This window comes from Rhincodon typus, chromosome 1, assembly GCF_021869965.1.
Source record: "Rhincodon typus isolate 14 chromosome 1, sRhiTyp1.1, whole genome shotgun sequence".
NCBI classification, from domain to species: domain Eukaryota; kingdom Metazoa; phylum Chordata; class Chondrichthyes; order Orectolobiformes; family Rhincodontidae; genus Rhincodon; species Rhincodon typus.
Window position 1 is genome coordinate 82684765 of NC_063332.1, and position 18541 is coordinate 82703305.

The 18541-nt window shown below is 42.7% G+C and overlaps 1 protein-coding gene across 1 annotated transcript in view; it reads left to right on the top strand.

Annotated features, from left to right (window-relative positions):
• The window catches only part of LOC109916449 (probable phospholipid-transporting ATPase IA), a 274955-nt gene that overhangs the window by 91404 nt on the left and 165010 nt on the right, over nt 1-18541 (top strand). Inside the window, exons 15-16 of the mRNA XM_048600569.1 lie at nt 1258-1340; nt 11608-11657. Coding sequence (XP_048456526.1) covers nt 1258-1340; nt 11608-11657 — 133 coding nt within the window. The remainder of the gene's footprint in view (nt 1-1257; nt 1341-11607; nt 11658-18541) is intronic.

Consider the following 18541-nt stretch of genomic DNA (forward strand, 5'->3'; position numbering starts at 1 on the left):
CTGAGATAGTAGGAACTGCCGATGCTGGAGAATCTGCGATAACAAGGTGTAGAGCTGGATGAACACAGCAGGCCAAGCAGCATCAGAGGAGCAGGAAAGCTGATGTTTCGGGTTGAGACCCTTCTTCAGAAAAATGAAGAAGGGTCTCGACCCGAAACGTCAGCTTTGCTGCTTGGCCTGCTGTGTTCATCCAGCTGTACACCTTGTTATCTAATATTTTCTTACTGTTGGATTGATTATCATGTTGATATCGAGAACATGTATTGTTTTCAAGAGGTGTGAATAATGAACTTTTGGAATCTACTTTAGAAATATACCATCTTCCCTTCAGTTTTGTCGGGTCAAAGTCCTGGGATTCCCTCCCTAATGGGTCCATGTACAGCACGTGGAATGTAACAATTCAAGTAGGCAACTTAATACCACCTTCTCGAGGGCAGCTAGGGATGGGCAGTAAATGCTGGCCCAGCCAGCAATGTCCCCACCACATTCGTGAATAAAAGAAATCTTGCATGCCAGAATTCTGTAACAAAGACTACTACATGAATGCATTGGGCATTGGATGTGTTCATTATTCAACAAACTGCTATGTTTCATTCAATTTCTATTAGTTAATGCAACTAGAATCCAGGAAAAAAAAACAGAAAATATTCATCAAGTCAGGCAGTTTCAGCAAAGAGAGAGACCGAGCTGATGTTTCAGCTCAATCTTTCATCAGGTCTTGGTTCAGGAGAATATTAACACACGCCTTTGAGAAATCATGAAGATGAAGGTCACAAAATGCAGAGATTTTCTAAAACATACCAAAGTTGATTGGTCAAGTATTTTTTTTTCAAGGAATTGATAAGTGAGTTCCATGGAATGTTTTAGTCAATTCTTGTTATGAATTCCTTAGTTTTGATTCAAAGTATAATTCAGCAGAATTCTTATTCTGTTCAAGATTGTAGGTGAACTGGTCCACAAGTGTAGAACAGTAGCTTTTTGAAAGATTTGTCCACTACAGGAAGAGAAATGAAGGAAAAATCCTCAATTAAATTCCTTCACACATATTTCCTTCTGAGCCTTCCAAAAGCTGTATTTTATGTTTGAGAAGACACCGTATTGGTACACATGATACATTTAAACTTTTTAGAAACTGGGGAGAATTGTGTTAACCTGGAACTGCTGACTATGGTGCACTTTAAACTTCTTTAACTTTTTATTATTTCATCATTGCTTTCTGACAAAACGACCTGAATAATAGGATTTTACTTCTTACAGATGAAGGAGCATTGGTGAGAGCAGCAAAGCAGTTGGGCTTTGTCTTCAGTGGGCGAACCCCAAATTCAGTTATTATAGAAGCTGTAAGTATGTTAGACTTTTGTCTAATGACCTCTTAGGTTTAAATGCAGTTTCATTAACTGAAAGCAGTTTTCGTCATCTTGAAGGAATCGTGTCATTTATTTTAAAAATACCCAATAAGGAAAGACAATATTTTCAACAAAGTATAGTATCATCATTCCTCCAATTGTAAAATGTCTAAATTTTCTATTTCTGTGAAATTCTGGTTAGATCCATATGGTGTTCCATCAGCTCTGTTAGAACATAGAACAATACAATGCAGGAATAGGCCTTCTGGCTCAGAATGTGGTGCTGAACATGGTGCCAAATTAAACTAATCCCTTCTACCTGCTCTTGGTCCATATCCCTCCAAATTCAATCAAGTTAGTGAGATACAACATGCCTTCCACAAAGCCATGCTGACTGGCTCTAATTAGGCCATGCTTTTCCAAATGCACATAAATCCTGTCCCTAAGAATTCTGTCTAATTGTTTCCTAACCACTGATGTGAGACTCACAGGTCTGTGCTTGCCTGGATTGTCCAGTTTCCTTCCTTGAACATAGGAACAACATTAGCTACTTACTAGTCCTCTGGAACCTCTATTGGCTAATGAGGATACAAAGATCTTGGTCAATGCTCCAGCAATCTCCTCTCTTGCCTCCCTCAATAACCTGGGGTAGAAACTATCCAGCCCTGGGGACTTATCCACCTTAATGCTCTTCAAGAAACCCAACATCACTTCTTTCTTGATCTCAAAATGCCGTAGCTTTTTAGCATGCTCCACACAAATCTCACTATCTTCCATATTCTTGTCCTGGGTGAATACTGACACAAAAGTACTCATTCAGGATCTCACGCACATCCTCTGCCTCCAACCACAAGTTCCTTCCTTTATCCTTGAGTTGTCCTACCTTCTCTCTAGTTATCCTCTTGTTTTTAATGTATGTATTGAGTGCCTTGGTATTCTTTTTAACTCTACTTGCCACGGTTATTTCATGGCCTCTTCTTGCTCTCCTAATTCCCTGCTTGAGTTTTCTCCTTTTTTCCTTCTATTCCTCATGGGACCTGTCAGTTTTTAGCTTCTTCAACCTTACATATGCTTCTTTTTCCTTTTAACTAAATTCATAACTTCCCTTGTTATCCAATGGTCCCTTACCATGCCATCCTTGCCCTTCCACCTTTCTGGTACACGCCAGTCCTGAACTCTGATCAACAGGTCTTTAAACAATTCCTACATGTCAAATGTGGGCTTGCCTGATAACAGCTCCTTCCAGTAAACACTCCCTAGCTCCTGCCTAATACTGACATAATTTGCGCTCCCCCAATTTAGTACCTTGCCACAAGGCCCTGACTTATCTTTATTCGTTGCTATCTTAAGATTTAAGGAGTTACGATCATTGTTTCTAAAATGCTCTCCCACTGAAAGGTCGGTCACCTGGCCAGGCTCATTAGCCAATACAAGATCCCGTATGGCCCCTCCTCTAGTTGGACTATCCACATAATGTTCAATGAAACCCTCTTGGATGCACTTAATAAAGTCTGCCCTGTCTAAGCCTTTTGCTGTATGGGAGTCCCAGTCAATATTAGGGAAGTTAAAGTCACCCACTATGACAACTCTGTTTTTATTGCATTTTGCCATAATCTACCGACATATTTGTTCCTCCATGCCTCATTGGCTGTTGGAGGGCCTATAGTATAACGTCTCTATTGCATCTAAAACAACGAGGTGGAGAGGAAGGTAAAAGAGATGGAGGAGTTGCATTACTAACCAGGGAGAATGTTACATCTGCACTCAGAGGGGACATACTTGAGAGTTCAATCAATGAGGCAATATGGGTAGAGTTAAAAAATAAGATGGGTGCAGTCACTCTAGCTGTTGGAGGGCCTATAGTATAATGCTATGAGACAGTCCTGTCCCCCTCTTAACCAAGTCTCTGTAATATTCTTGTCTTCAAAAAAATTTGCTTTTTGGAGAAGCACAACAGTAAACAGTAATAGCCATTCTTTCAAAGAAGAAATAATTCACCTTTCCTATTGAATTTCTAAAATAATCAGAGTAAGGTTGTTTGTCTAGTATCCAATTAAGATGCCACATGTTCTCTTCTGTTACATGCAGTTTTTTTAATGTACAAGTATGGAGATCCATCATATCAGATAATTACTTATTTATTGCATTATATACATGTTTAGTAGGAGGATTTGGTACTTCAAGGAGGTCTTTATCTAAAGCTGTAATGTGTTTTACTTCAATATATATTTATCCTAATGATCTGATTTATATATTCGTGTAACTTGCTAATGTTTGTGCATGCTTAACATTGCTTCCTCTCGCTACCTACAAAAAAAAACTTGGGCATCCTGAGTGATTAAGATCTGGGTTGAGTACATCAGTTGCATTTAAGAGTTTTGCAAAGTTGGAAGGGAGGGCGTGAAATTGCAGTGTGTTGGTGGTAGTGGGAAACCGTTGGAGAAGTTCAAAGAAACTTGTGCAGGTAGTTCTCCCATAACATGACAGTTGCGTTCTTGTGTGACCTCGCGCTATAGAAAATTGAGTTACATGGAAATCGCTATAGAAAATCACCTATCTGTAAGGCAGAAAGTTCACATTATCCAAACAGTGTCCACTATTCATCAGAGATAACAAGGTGTAGAGCTGGATGAACACAGCAGGCTGAGCAGCATCAGAGGAGCAGGAAGGCTGACGTTTCAGACCTAGACCCTCCTTCAGAAATGGGGGAGGGGAAGGGGGTTCTGAAATAAATATGGAGAGAGGGAGAGGCAGGTAGAAGATGGATAGAGGAGAAGATAGGTGGAGAGGAGACAGATAGGTCAAAGAGGCGGGGATGGAGCCAGTAAAGGTGTGTGTAGGTGGGGAGGTAGGGAGGAGATAGGTCAGTCCAGGGAGGACAGACAGGTCAAGGGGGCGGGATGAGGTTAGTAGGTAGGAGATGGGGGTGGGGCTTGAGGTGGGAGGAAGGACAGTTTAGGGAGGCGGGGACGAGCTGGGCTGGTTTTGGGATGCGTTCAGGGGAGGGGAGATTTTGAAGCTTGTGAAGTCCACATTGATACCATTGGGCTGCAGGGTTCTCAAGCATCATTGTGGCACTGCAGGAGGCCCAGGATGGACATGTCGTCTGAGGAATGGGAGGGGGAGTTGAAATGGTTCGCGACTGGGAGGTGCAGTTGTTTAGTGCGAACCGAGTGTAGGTGTTCTGCAAAGCGGTCCCCGAGCCTCCGCTTGGTTTCCCCGATGTAGAGGAGGCCACAACAGGATGCAGTATACCACATTAGCAGATGTGCAGGTGAACATGTGCTTGATGTAGAAAGTCTTCTTGGGGCCTGGGATGGGGGTGAGGGGGGAGGTGTAGGGGCAGGTGTAGCACTTCCTGCGGTTGCAGTGAAAAGTGCCGGGTGTGGTGGGGCTGGAGGGGAGTGTGGAGCAGACAAGGGAGTCACGGAGAGAGTGGTCCCTCCGGAAAGCAGATAAGGGTGGGGAGGGAAAATGTCTTTGGTGGGGTCGGATTGCAGATGGCGGAAGTGTCGGAGGATGATGCGTTGGATCTGGAGGTTGGTGGGGTTGTACGTGAGGACGAGGGGGATTCTGTTTTGGTTGTTATTGCATGGAGGGGGTGTGAGGGATGAGTTGCGGGAAATGCGGGAGACACGGTCGAGGGCGTTCTCGACCACTGAGCGGGGGGGACGTTGCGGTCCTTGAAAAACGAGGACATCTGAGTGGAATGCCTCATCCAGATGTGGCGGAGGCGAAGGAATTGGGAATAGGGGATGGCATTTTTGCAGGAAGGTGGGTGGGAGGAGGAGTATTCTAGGTAGCTGTGGCAGCTGGTGGGCCTGAAATGGATATCGGTTCCTAGGTGGTTGCCGGAGATGGAGACCGAGAGGTCCAGGCAGGAGAGAGAGGTATTAGAGATGGTCCAGGTGAACTTAAGGTTGGGGTGGAAGGTTTTGGTGAAGTGGATGAACTGTTCGAGCTCCTCGTGGGAGCATGAGGCAGCGCTGATACAGTCATCAATGTAACAGAGGAAGAGGTGGGGTTTAGGGCCAGTGTAGGTACGGAAGAGGGATTGTTCCACGTAACCTCCAAAGAAGCAGGCATAGCTTGGGCCCATGCGGGTACCTATGGCCACCCCCTTTGTCTGTAGGAAGTGGGAGGAATTGAAAGAGAAGTTGTTGAGGGTGAGCATGAGTTCGGCTAAGCGGATGAGGGTGTCACTGGAGGGGGACTGGTCAGGTTTGCGGGACAGGAAGAAGCGGAGGGCCTTTAGGCCATCTGTATGGGGAATGCAGGTGAATAGGGACTGGACGTCCATGGTAAAGATGAGGTGTTGGGGACCAGGGAATTGGAAGTTCTGGAGGAGGTGGAGGGCATGGGTGGTGTCACGGACATAGGTAGGGAGTTCCTGGACTAAGGGGGAGAAAATGGAGTCGAGATCGGTGGAGATAAGTTCGGTGGGGCAGCAGCATGCGGAGACAATGGGTTGACCAGGGCATTCAGGCTTGTGGATTTTGGGAAGGAGATAGAATCGGGCAGTGCGGGGTTGGGGAACAATGAGGTTGGAGGCCGTGGGTGGGAGGTCATCTGAGGTGACGAGGTTGTGGATGGTTTGGGAGATGATGGTTTGGTGCTCGGGGGTGGGGTCATGATCAAGGGGGCGGTAGGAGGTGGTGTCGGAGAGTTGGTGTCTGGCCTCGACAATGTAGAGGTCAGTGCGCCATGCTACAACTGCGCCTCCCTTGTCCGTGGGTTTTATGGTGAGGTTGGGATTGGAGCGGAGGGCTGCACGTTCTGCGGGGGAGAGGTTGGAGTGGGTGAGAGGGGTGGAGAGGTTGAGGCGATCGATGTCTCGACGGCAGTTGGAGATGAAGAGGTCGAGGGAGGGTAGGAGGCCTTGGGGTGGTGTCCAGGAGGAGGGGGGGTGTGTTGGAGGCGGAAGAAGGGGTCAGTAGAGGGAGGGTTAGGTTCATGGTTGAAGAAGTAAGCGTGGAGGCAGAGGCGGCGGAAAAACTGCTCAGTGTCCAAATGTGACCGGTATTCGTTGATGTGTAGGTGGAGGGGGACAAAGGTGAGCCCTTTACTGAGGACTAACCGTTCGTCATCAGTAAGGGGGAGATCTGGAGGGATGGTGAAGACTCGGCAGTGCTGAGTGTTGCTGTCTCCTCTGGAGCTGCTGGCTGTGGTGGCAGTGGGCGGAGCGACGTTGGTGTCGGTGGTGGGCTGTGCGGCGTCAGTTGTGGGCGGAGTTCCCGCAACTCATCCCTCACACCCCCTCCCTGCAATAACAACCAAAACAGAATCCCCCTCGTCCTCACGTACCACCCCACCAACCTCCGGATCCAATGCATCATCCTCCGACACTTCCGCCATCTGCAATCCCACCCCACCACCAAAGACATTTTCCCTCCCCACCCTTATCTGCTTTCCGGAGGGACCACTCTCTCCGTGACTCCCTTATCCGCTCCACACTCCCCTCCAGCCCCACCACACCCAGCACTTGTCCCTGCAACCGCAGGAAGTGCTACACCTGCCCCTACACCTCACCCCCATCCCAGGCCCCAAGAAGACTTCCCACATCAAACAGATGTTCACCTGCACATCTGCTAATGTGGTATACTGCATCCGCTGTTCCCGTTGTGGCCTCCTCTCCATCGGGGAAACCAAGCAGAGGCTTGGGGACCACTTTGCAGAACACCTACGCTCGGTTCGCACTAAACAACTGCACCTCCCAGTCGTGAACCATTTCAACTCCCTCTCCCATTCCTCAGACGACATGTCCATCCTGGGCCTCCTGCAGTGCCGCAACGATGCTACCCGAAGGTTGCAGGAACAGCAGCTCATATTCCGCTTGGGAACCCTGCAGTCCAATGGTATCAATGTGGATTTCACCAGCTTCAAAATCTCCCCTCCCCCTACCGTATCCCAAAACCCAGCCCAGCTTGTCCCCGCCTCCCTAGCCTGTCCTTCCTCCCACCTATCCCCTCCTCCCACCTCAAGCCCCACCCCCATCTCTTACTTACGAACCTCATCCTGCCCCCCTGACCTGTCTGTCCTCCCTACCTCCCCCCCTACACTCACCTTTACTGGCTCCATCCCCGCCTCTTTGACCTGTCTGTCTCCTCTCCACCTATCTTCTCCTCTATCCATCTTCTATCCGCCTCCCCCTCTCTCCCTATTTATTTTAGAACCCCCTTCCCCTCCCCCATTTCTGAAGAAGGGTCTAGGCCCGAAACGTCAGCCTTCCTGCTCCTCTGATGCTGCTTGGCCTGCTGTGTTCATCCAGCTCTACGTCTTGTTATCTCAGATTCTCCAGCATCTGCAGTTCCTACTATCTCCACTATTCATCAATCACTTTACAGTGTTAACAAAGCACGCGTTATGGAAGAACTACCTGTGCTATTCTGCTTCCATTTTTTCCTCTTGCTCAGTAAATGCAAATGAAAAATGTTTATGTAGCTAATGGTCCACATTTGAGTAGTGAGATACGTCACATGATAATGTGACCTTTAACCAAGCTCATCCACCCTCCTGGCAACTGGATAGCTTCTAAGCCTTCATGACATTTCAAAGTACCACTGATACAAATTAACCAATGTGAGTGATTTTAACAGGTAGGTAGAAGTTAGAAAGCTAAAAGGAATGATGAAAACACAGTATACTGATGAACAGGTAAAAATACTTTTTCATGTGCAGTGAACATTAACAGCAAACTTACTGGGTAAAAGAGTTTAGGTAAAGAGACATGAAGATAAGCTTACAAATTTGAGGCTTCTTGCTACTGCCCAATCAAGCAAGAATGAGATTGCTCCAAAAATGAAATATCTCAATGTAACAAAGGACAGTCGAAGGTTCAGTGCCCATTTAAAATGATACATTTCCCAAAAGGAGACATTCAGTGTAGTAGTATCAGGACAATTTATTAAGTAATGAAAGTTATACTTAACAAAAGAAGCCAATTGATTTCCTCGTTCAAATGGTTTTTACTTTTCATTGATTCAAGTGATCAGTGACTCACTGATCTCCGTGACATTCCACCAATTACAGCTTGTGAACTGAAAGAGCCCTTTTTAATTCCTACTCTCTGCTTCTTAGTAGCTAACCAATCCTTTATCCATGCTAATATGTTACCCCCTACACTATGCATTCTTGTATAGTACTTTAATATGTGGTACCTTAACAGTTGCCATTTAGAAGTCCATGTGCATTATATCCACTGGCTTTTCCATGATTCACCTTGCTTGTTACTTCCTCAAAAACTCTAAATTAGTTAAACACTGTTTACCTTTTAGTAAACCATACTGACTGTGCCTGGTCCTAATATATTTTTTCTAAGTATCCTGCTATAACCCTAAAAATGGATTCTAGCAATTTCTCTGACAGATGTTATGCTAACTGGCCTAATTATTTTCTTGCTTTCTGCCTCCTTCCTTTCTTGAATGAAGGTGTTGCATTTTTTTTATTTTTAAATTCACTGGAACCCTTTCAGAGTGTAAGGACTTTTGGAGGATCATTACCGCCCACTATGTAAATCATTTACTATCTCTGCAGCCACATCTTTCAAAATCCATGAGTATGGAACATCTGGTCCTGGGGACTTGTCAGTCTTTAGGCCGAATACTTTACCCAGCAGCTTTCCCCTGGTGATGGTAATTGTTTTGTGCTTCTTCATCTCTTGCACTTCTTGATTTTGAAGTGCATGGACAGTTTTCCAAGGTTGCTACCATGAGAATAGACACAAATTATCTGTTAATTTCTTCCACCATATCGTTGTTTTCATTCATTAATTGATCATTTCCCTAGACAATTAAATTTAGCTTTAGTTACCCTTTTCCTATTTAATTAATTGGAGAAATAATTAACTATCTGTTTTAGTATTGCTAGCTACCTCTCGCTCACACTCCAATTTCTGCATTTTCGATATTTTTTCTGGTTTTTACAATCTAACCAGTCTTCTGAACGATTTCTTTCAATTTGATGGAATCTTCAAATTCCTTAGTCAGTCATGCATGATGCATCCTTCTCAAAGAGTTTCTTTTCTCACAGGGATAAATCTGTGCTGAGAGTTATTAAATATCCCCTTAAAAGGTTTGACAACACAGCTCTTCTGTCGTATTTTTTCTCCCAGTTTGCCAGTTCACTTTGGCCAGCTCTGCCTTCATATCCTCATAGTTAGCTTTATTTAGATTTAAAACACTGGTTTTAGACGCACATTCAGTTCAAAGTGGAGAATGTGACATTTTACTATGTTACGATCGCTTTTGTCTAGAGATTTCATTGTTATGAAGTTATTTCTTTTAAATTAATTCATGAGATAGTAGGCTATGCTGGCTGGACTAGCATTAATTACCCATTCATAATTGCCTTTGAGAAGGTCACGTAAGCTGCTGTCTTCAACCACTACATGCAATTTGAAGAAGGTGTACCTACAATGCTGGCAGAGAGGGGGTTCTGGGATTTTGACCCAGAGATGCTGACGGAATGGCAATACATTTCAGATGGCGAATGACTTGGAAGGTAACTTGCAGTTACCATTTATCTGCTGCTCTTGCCCTTCTGAATGGTAATGGTTGTGAGTTTTAAAGATGCTCCAAGGAGGCTTGGTGAATTTCTTCAGTGCATTTTGTAGATGGTACGCATTGCTGTGCATTCATGATGGAGAGAGGGCATGTTTGTAGATGTGGTGTCAGTTATGCAAGCAACAGTGTTATTGATTAACGCTGTCTCTCTGCATATTACCATGTCCAGGATAGCCTGATCCCTCTTTAACTCCAGAAAGTACTAGTCTAAGAATTTGACTAGTCTAAGAATTAAGAATACACTCTATAACCATATTTTCCAAGTTGATTTGTCCAATGTATATGTAACGTAAAGCTACCCATGATTATTTCAGTACCTTTCTTACTCACCCCATTTATTTGTGTATATTCAGCTATACAGTGGATCTACTGTTAGCAGGTCCATTGATAACTCCCAAAAATCACCTCTTACCATTCCTATTCTGTCCCACTACAAACTCTACATCTTGCCCATTCAAGCTAAGGCTTCATCCTCTATCATTCAAATGTCACCTTTTAAGTAACAAAACTACCCCACCACATTTTCCTACCTCTTGTCTTTTTGAAATGTCATATCTCTTAATATTCAGGTCCTAGCCTTGGTCACCTTGCAGTCATGTCTCTGTAACGCCTATCATGTCTTAATATTTATTTCTATCAATTCATTGTTACAACTGCTTTGTGCATTCCGACATAAAGGTTTTTAACTCTGCCTTTGAGCTATTGTCGCTATCTCTGCATATATCTGCAAATGCGTTCTTAATTTTGTACACTCTGTCCCTTCCACAGTCTGATTCTCATTAGTCAAGTTGCTACCATTCTCTATCATCTTATTGTTTCCCTTTGATATGCCACTTCTGTCACATTATCCTCACTGCCCACTAAAAAGCAGCCTTCCACTCAGGCTGGATGTGAGAAGGCAAACAAGCCTTTGGAGGTTTGAGTGATGAAGTATAACGTTGTTGAAGATGTTATCACAGAACATTTCAGAAGAGCTATTTTCTGGATCCCTTCTGTTTGAGCAGTTTCCAGTCACCTACACATTTGGTAAAAGGCATCTGTTTTCCAGTGAATTTTTTTTTTGTCTATTGTATAAGTGGCACTTCGGATTCGATTACTAGCCACTGGCAGGGACTCTCAATTTTCTCCTGAATGTATGGTAAGCATTCAAGTTCTCCTTAAACTAATGTAAGAATAGCAGAAGTTTTTCTTTATCTTAGCCAGCCTTTCCTCAATCAATATTATTAAAATATAATTAATTGATGATTTATTTCTGGCTTTTGAACAATGCAGGCACAGATAGCAGCTGTGGTTGCTAAAACAAGTCAATGTATTTCAAGGAATGAGGAAATCCATTCATAGTTTAGGTAATCCAGCATATTCACACTATCTGCACTCAAAATTTTATAACCAATGGGATTATGATTTTCACTAACTAAATTTTATTCATGGCACATTGTCTCATTAGATGTGTGCTGGTACCAAGAGCTGTACCACATAATATATGGATTCTGGGTGACAGCTTTGAAAGGAACAGTCTGTTCATTCCAATATTTACTAGAATGACATGGAAGCAAAATCAATTAAAAACACCACTTTTATTTTTGTCATAAGCTGAGTGACTGCCTCTGTATGTCTTTCTTTTTTATTGAGATTCAGAGAAAAACACACATGCATGTGTTTTACTTTGATGATTTAATAAATCTTTTCTTCTGTTGCAGCTTGGTCAAGAAGAAAAGTACGAATTGCTCAACGTCCTTGAATTTACAAGGTAATGTTTCCTTAGATAATTGTAAGGTTAAACAAGTTGATCTCCCATGGCATTGCACATGCTAAACCGGAGAATATGGTCGCTCTCTTGCCTGAATTGTTTTTTGTTGCTGTTTACTCTCTGGCTTTCTTCTTCCATTTTCTCTTGTGCAACTCTCCCCATAACTTTGCATTCTTTGATGTTTTGTTACTCTTTTATCTTTTTTCTTTTCCTCTGTCTCTCTCTGTCTGTCTCTCTCTGTCTTTCGTTTATCCCCACACAGCTCTCAATTTTTTTTACTAAATTAAAACTACACCGAGTACATGATTAACCTTGGCCTACTTTTTTGTTAGCAATAATTAGTTAGTCATAAACTTTTAATTGTGCATGTCTGAAAATTTAAGTAAAATTAAATGGAAGATGTGCATGTGCTCTCTCTTTCTGACTACCCTATGGCTGGACAGTTTAATATTTGATGAAATACACGTCAAAGGTTTTTGATGTATATCAGACCATTTAGTGTGTTCCTGTCTCACTTGCGATCATTATTTATTACATTGAAGCCATCAAAAACACTCATTCATGTGCCCACAGTAAAGCTTTTGAAACTTGTCCTTTGTTTTTCTAAAATATTTGAGAAGTTATTCAACAGAAAGTACTAGAAGGTGAAGGAAAATATCCTGTATCCTGGAAATTTCAGTATCCTGGAAAATTGAATATGCTGCCACTGTTCTGTTTGCACAATCTAAATTCAGCTCAGAGTCACGTCTCTGGGCAAAAATATCAACTCAATATTCAAGCTTTTGGAAGTCCTCTATCACGTCAAGTTAGGCACTTAACTGAAGGCACTAAAAAGCATCTGACAAAAACGACCATGAAAGCTGCTAGAGATAACACAGTGTGGAGCTGGAGGAACACAGTAGGCCAGGCAGCATCAGAGGAGCAGGAAAGCTGACATTTCAGGTTGGGACCCTTACTGTGTTATCTCTGACTCCAGCATCAGCAGTTCTTACTACCCCCATGAAATCTGCTAGTTTGTTACAAAAACAGATTGGTCCAATCGCATCATTCAGGCTAAAGAACCTACCACAATTGTGTAGCCTGTTTTATATGTGACTGCTGTCTACTCTTAATGCCGTGAGGTAGTTAGAAATAAACAATAAACACTGTGCTTCCATTATAAAATGACTGTCACACCTATCAATGTTCACTATTGAGAATAGTGGCACCTATAAGAATAACAGAAGGCAATATTGTGAAGTGTAGAGAGGGAAGTGATCAGATGGTGCTTCATGGGCAGGTATAAGAAGATTGTATTACTCCAGGGATGAGATTGCTAAAAATGAGATACTTAAGTGAACATGTAATCTGTGTGTGAGTATATCAGTCTGTTACCTCAACTACATACTAGACATTCACGTATCAACCTTGTTTCGCTGAGGCTTTCATTAGAGTAATGTTAACAGAAATTTATGTGCTTATTTACTGGAAGTAACATAAGACAAATAGGAAAGCAAAAGACTTGCATCTATTGTTGCATTGAATAATAGTTTTCATTGCCTCTATTTGCAGTTAGTGCAGAATTTTTGTAATGTGGTCACTCCTAAGGAGAGAAATTTGGCACAGGCTTTGTGTGCATAAAGGCTATATAAACTAAAGTGAGGTTATTACACTTCACTGGGGTAGTGTGAAATCAAGCCTCACTATTCCCAGGGTCATCACAAAAGATTTGCTAAAAGTATCAAACTCCCCCCAATTTGCCTGTTGTTTTAGATACAAGTTGACAAAGCACACACGAGATTTCAGCACTTAACAATTGTTCCAAATAAATAGATTTGAGCTGTAAGTAAATGATCATCAACCATCAACATACAACTCTACGAGCTTTAGGGTTCTTGTGGCTCAGTGGTATCTCTGAGCCGGAGTCCCAGGTTAAAATCCCACCTGCTCCAGAGGTGTGTAATACCATCTCTCAGGTTGATTAGAAAATATCTACAACGCTATTTTTTAAAACTCTAACGATTATAAAACTCCCCTGCACACGCAAGCAGAGAACTGCAGAAGTAAGCATTGTGATATGAGTGGAGGGACAACAGGGAAGGCAGTCAATGGGCCCTGTCCACAGGATTCACTGAGGTGACGTTTTGGCTTGCCAGGGCGTGCTGCTACTGGATCTCTGTTTTTAAGTAATTTCACTTGCTTTGAGGATGCACAGAGAGACTGGTTCACAATGCGCAAAGCCTCTGAATTATTAGTTAAAAGCAGCAGCTTACAGTAGCTGGTGAGAGAAAGTAAATTTCTTCAGACTTCAGGTTTTTTTATTGCAAGGAGAAAGAGCAGCCTTTCAATTTCCAGAGGTCAGAATTTTCTGACCATCTCATTCACATCCACAAGCTGTGCACCTACCTGGGAGTCAATCACCCTGTTGTTAACAGATAGAGGATCTTTGTTATTTGTCTGTGAAATGATGACCAGTTATCAGTCTGCAGGTGGGTATGGTGGAGAACTAATGTCTATTATGTTCTGGTCTGAAAAACAATGTTAGCGCTGTGGGGAGTGTTGGCAAACAGAGAAACCCAGGGGTGCAATAAGTAGTTCCTTCAAAGTGGTGTCACAGATAGACAGGGTGGTGACGAAGTCGTTTGGTACATTTGCCTTCATTGGACAGAGCATTCAGTACAGGAGTTGGGACGTCATGTTACAGCTGTACAAGATACTGGTAGGGCCACATTTGGAGTACTGCGTATAATTCTGGTTGCCTGGCAAGAGGACTGATGTTATTAAACTGAAAAGAGTGTGAAAAAAAATTACAAGGATGTTACCGAAACTAGGAGGTTTAACTTATAAGGGGAGACTTTTTCCTCTGGAACATAGGGGGCTGAGGGGTGATCTTATAGAGGTTTATAAAATCATGAGGGGCATAAAGAAGATGAATAGCCAAGATCTCTCTCCCCAGGGTAGGGGAGTTCAAAACAAGAAGGCATAGGTTTAAGAGATAACAAGGTGTAGAGTTGGATGAACACAGCAGGCCGAGCAGGAAGGCTGACATTTCAGGCCTAGACCCTTCATTTCTGAAAAACCTCAGTGGATCTCTCTCCCACTGCAACTCTCTCGTAATCTCTTCGGCCTTGAAACTGCTCGACCACGTCCTGAAGCAAACCAGGTACTACAGCCACATCACCTTTCTTAGTACCTGCCTACGGAACCAGATCATCCCCAATGGACTACAATCCACGTTCAGGCCTTCCCAATTTGGCCCCAACCGTGACAATGTCTACATTCAGAACATTGAGACCCTTCAGAAGCGTTTCTCCCTGGATTTCTGAAGAAGGGTCGAGGCCCGAAACGTCAGCCTTCCTGCTCCTCTGATGCTGCTTGGCCTGCTTTGTTCATCAGCTCTACACCTTGTTATCTCAGATTCTCCAGCATCTGCAGTTCCTACTATCTCTGAAGGCATAGGTCTAAGGTGAGAGGAGAAAGATTTAAAGGGGACTTGAGTAACTTTTTCACACAGTGTCGTGTGTATAGGGAACAAGCTGCCAGAGGAAGTAGTAAAGGCAGGTGTAATTACAACATTCAAAAGATATTTGGACAGGTAATTGGATAGGAAAGGTTTAGAGAGATATGGGCTAAACATAGGCAAATGGAACTAGTTCAGTTTAGGAAACATGGTCAGCATGGACAGGTTGGGCCGAAGGGCCTGTTCCTGTGCTGTATGACTCAATTTACTATGACTTGCTGTTGTCTGTTTTAGTAATTTGCAAAGTCATTTTGACCTCATCCTCTATTGTGAGCCTCAGTTTTGTCAATCAGCTTTTTATGCAGTATCTAATCAAATGCTCTCTTAAAATCCATGTAGACAAAGTCCAATGCTTTTCCTCCTTCAGACTTCCCTTTTGCAAATATATGTGGCTACCTTTCATTGACTCAATTTCCTCCAATGTTCTGTTGACTTTTTCACCTGTCTTTTTACCCTAAAGCCTTATTCACCACTAAACCATTGTTAACTTGATTGTGCGGTAGTTACTAGAAATGTCCTTGCACCCTGCCTTATCACATTTGCCACTGCAATACACTAGCACCTCCCAGCTATCACTTAGGTTAGAAGATTGTAGCAAGCATTTCCACTATATCCACCCCACCTCCTTTAGGAATTTGGACTTCACGTTATCTGGCCCAGGTGACCGATGCACTCTAAGAGAGCCAGTTTTTTCAGTACATCCGTTCTTTCAATGTGTACACCATTCATTACCAGTTACACATCAGTGTGTTACAGTTACATCACATTGTTGGCATTCATTTGATCAATAAACACAAATAAAAGCTTCTCATTCGATATTCGAGCCTTACCCTGTGATTCTGAGCATGTTTTTGCCTCAAATAGGTGGCGGAAGATCTTTAGATTCTCTTATGTAAACTGTCATTCAATTCTCCTGTTCTGTATATGTCTACTTCCCCCCTCAACATATGGTATTTGGCCTGGTTCATAATTGAGGAAGTCACATGATATGGATGTTTTCCTTTTGATTTAATCAGATTTTCTAAAATCTTCATCATCTAAGGGGTCCCAGTGTTTGGCTGATCCAATCAAACAGAAATTCCTTCAGTTGCTGTAATAGGCAAAGTATAGGTCATGTTCAGCCAGCTTATGCTTACAAAACCCAAAACAAATTATTTGCCATTAGATATGGTTCTGTGATCAGGCAGCAGTTGTTGACTAATCCTGTGCGCACTAATAGCTACATTAACAACCAAGTTAAAATGATCATAGCATTGATCATTTACACTTACTGGAAGTGACATACATTCATATATGCAAGCAAAGGGAATATGTTAATACATTGCATCTTTTCTGAATTACCAGCAGCTTTGGGAACGTACAGTTCCCAGTTGTTATTTTTCTTCCATTTAATGCTTTGCCCCATCACTCACTCATCAACTGGTCAGCACCCTTGTCCCAACACTGCTACCCAAGTATAACGCTTCTATTCAAGTACCCTGCCACTTCAGTCTTTAAATCAGTTTGGTATTCCTATTTCTGACCATTTTCAACTTAAACAACAATCTTATACAGGTATTTCTGTGATAACACATGTTTTGTTAATGTGAATTGGCAGTAACGCAATGGATGAATAGTGGACACTGTTTGGATAATGCAAACTTTCTACTGTACAAAATAGAGATTTTTTATAATGATTTCCCTACAACGTGATTTTCTATGGCGGTTTTCTATAATGCGACTTTGTATAGCACAAGGTCACACAAGGATGCAACTATCGTGTTATTTGTGAACTACCTGTATGTGAAATGTCTATCAAATGCACATTCAGAGTTTAGGTACACCATGTTGTGAGGCTTACCATCACCTACTAGGACGTTTAAATCTTTGACATTTACAGAGAGCTGTTTAAACAGTTTATTCCTTTCCCTCACCAGGATATTTGCCACCTCCCAGTGGTGATTTTGCTGCCACTCTGTTTCCTGGAGCTTATGGGTCCAAAAGTAAATCTCTGGACTACGTACTGCATGTCCATTATTCCTTGCTGCGATAGTGGGTCATTGAATGCATGTAGGCCTGATATTGCCTGATGTTTGCTGGGTTACTGCAGTAAAGGTGCTCTTTAAATATACTCTGATAATGAACTCCAACATTATACACTGGATTTAATTAAGGTTAATGTGTCCTTTTCATATCCTTTTCGAACATGGGCTGTCCCCAATGTGGAGCCTATTTAAGGTTGAGATGAGAAAAATTTCTTAACTCAAAGAGTGATGAATCTTTGGAATTCTCTGCTGCAAGAGATGTAGAAGTTCAATCATTGAGCATTTGGAGATAGTGGGGCAAAATGGCATGGAGGTAGTTAATCAGCCATGATCTGTTGAACAGCAGAGTACGCTTTATAAGCTGAATGGCCTACCCCGCTTCTATTTCCTGTCTTCCAATGAGCCTGTTTCTGAACTTCAACATCTAGTGGGTACCATAGGACAAGAATTCTCTGTACTTCTGCTGCGACTGTGTGTGGAACACTGTAAGAGCCAAAACTAAGACCACATTAAAGCTAGTCAGGGAACTAACATTGGCCTTGTTTGGTGGCAGAGGGAATGGAAAATCTGACTGGCTTACTGAAGCCATTTCAAAAAACTGTTAGGAGTGGATCTGGAGTTCCATGTAGCCCAGACCAGGTAAAGGAACTAAATTTACTTCTCTGAAGGACATGAATGAACCAGGTGTTGTTTTGCTTTACAACAATTGAGAATTATTACATGGCCACCGTTGGACTAGCTTATAATTACACCTTTTGTTCACAATTCACCAGTTTCCATGTTGGAATTTGAACCCATGTCTGTAGAAGCTGACCACTGGATTACTAGTCCAGTAGCCATACCACTATGCCACTGCCTCCTCCCAATGGTGCTTTGGCTGCCGCTCTGGTTCCGGGAGCTTAAGGATCCATAAGTAAATGTCTGGACTATGTAATGCACGTCCATCGTTCCTTGCTGAGATGGTGGGACATTGAGTGCATATGCACCTGATGTTGCACTGGGTAGCACGGTCATGGTCAGGCCCTGGTCATGGCCTTTTCATTTTTTTCTGATATTCCAGCTCTCCCAAATCCTTTACAAATAGAGATTTGCTGCTGCCGACATATAGCTAAATTCATAGGTTCTGTTGTTTAAACTTAGTTTCCCTTATTGGAAATACCATGTGGACATTTTGCAAGCCACAAGTGTATGGGAACGTACTTAACTAACCTAAGGTAGAAATATTTACTAAGAGTGTGGACTAAATTAAATACAGATTCCAGTAAGCCAATTGCAGGTGATGATTAGCCTTAAACAATGACTTAATCTATCAATGAGATATAATATACAGCAAGTATCTTGCCTGCCTCTCTTTCTCTTCT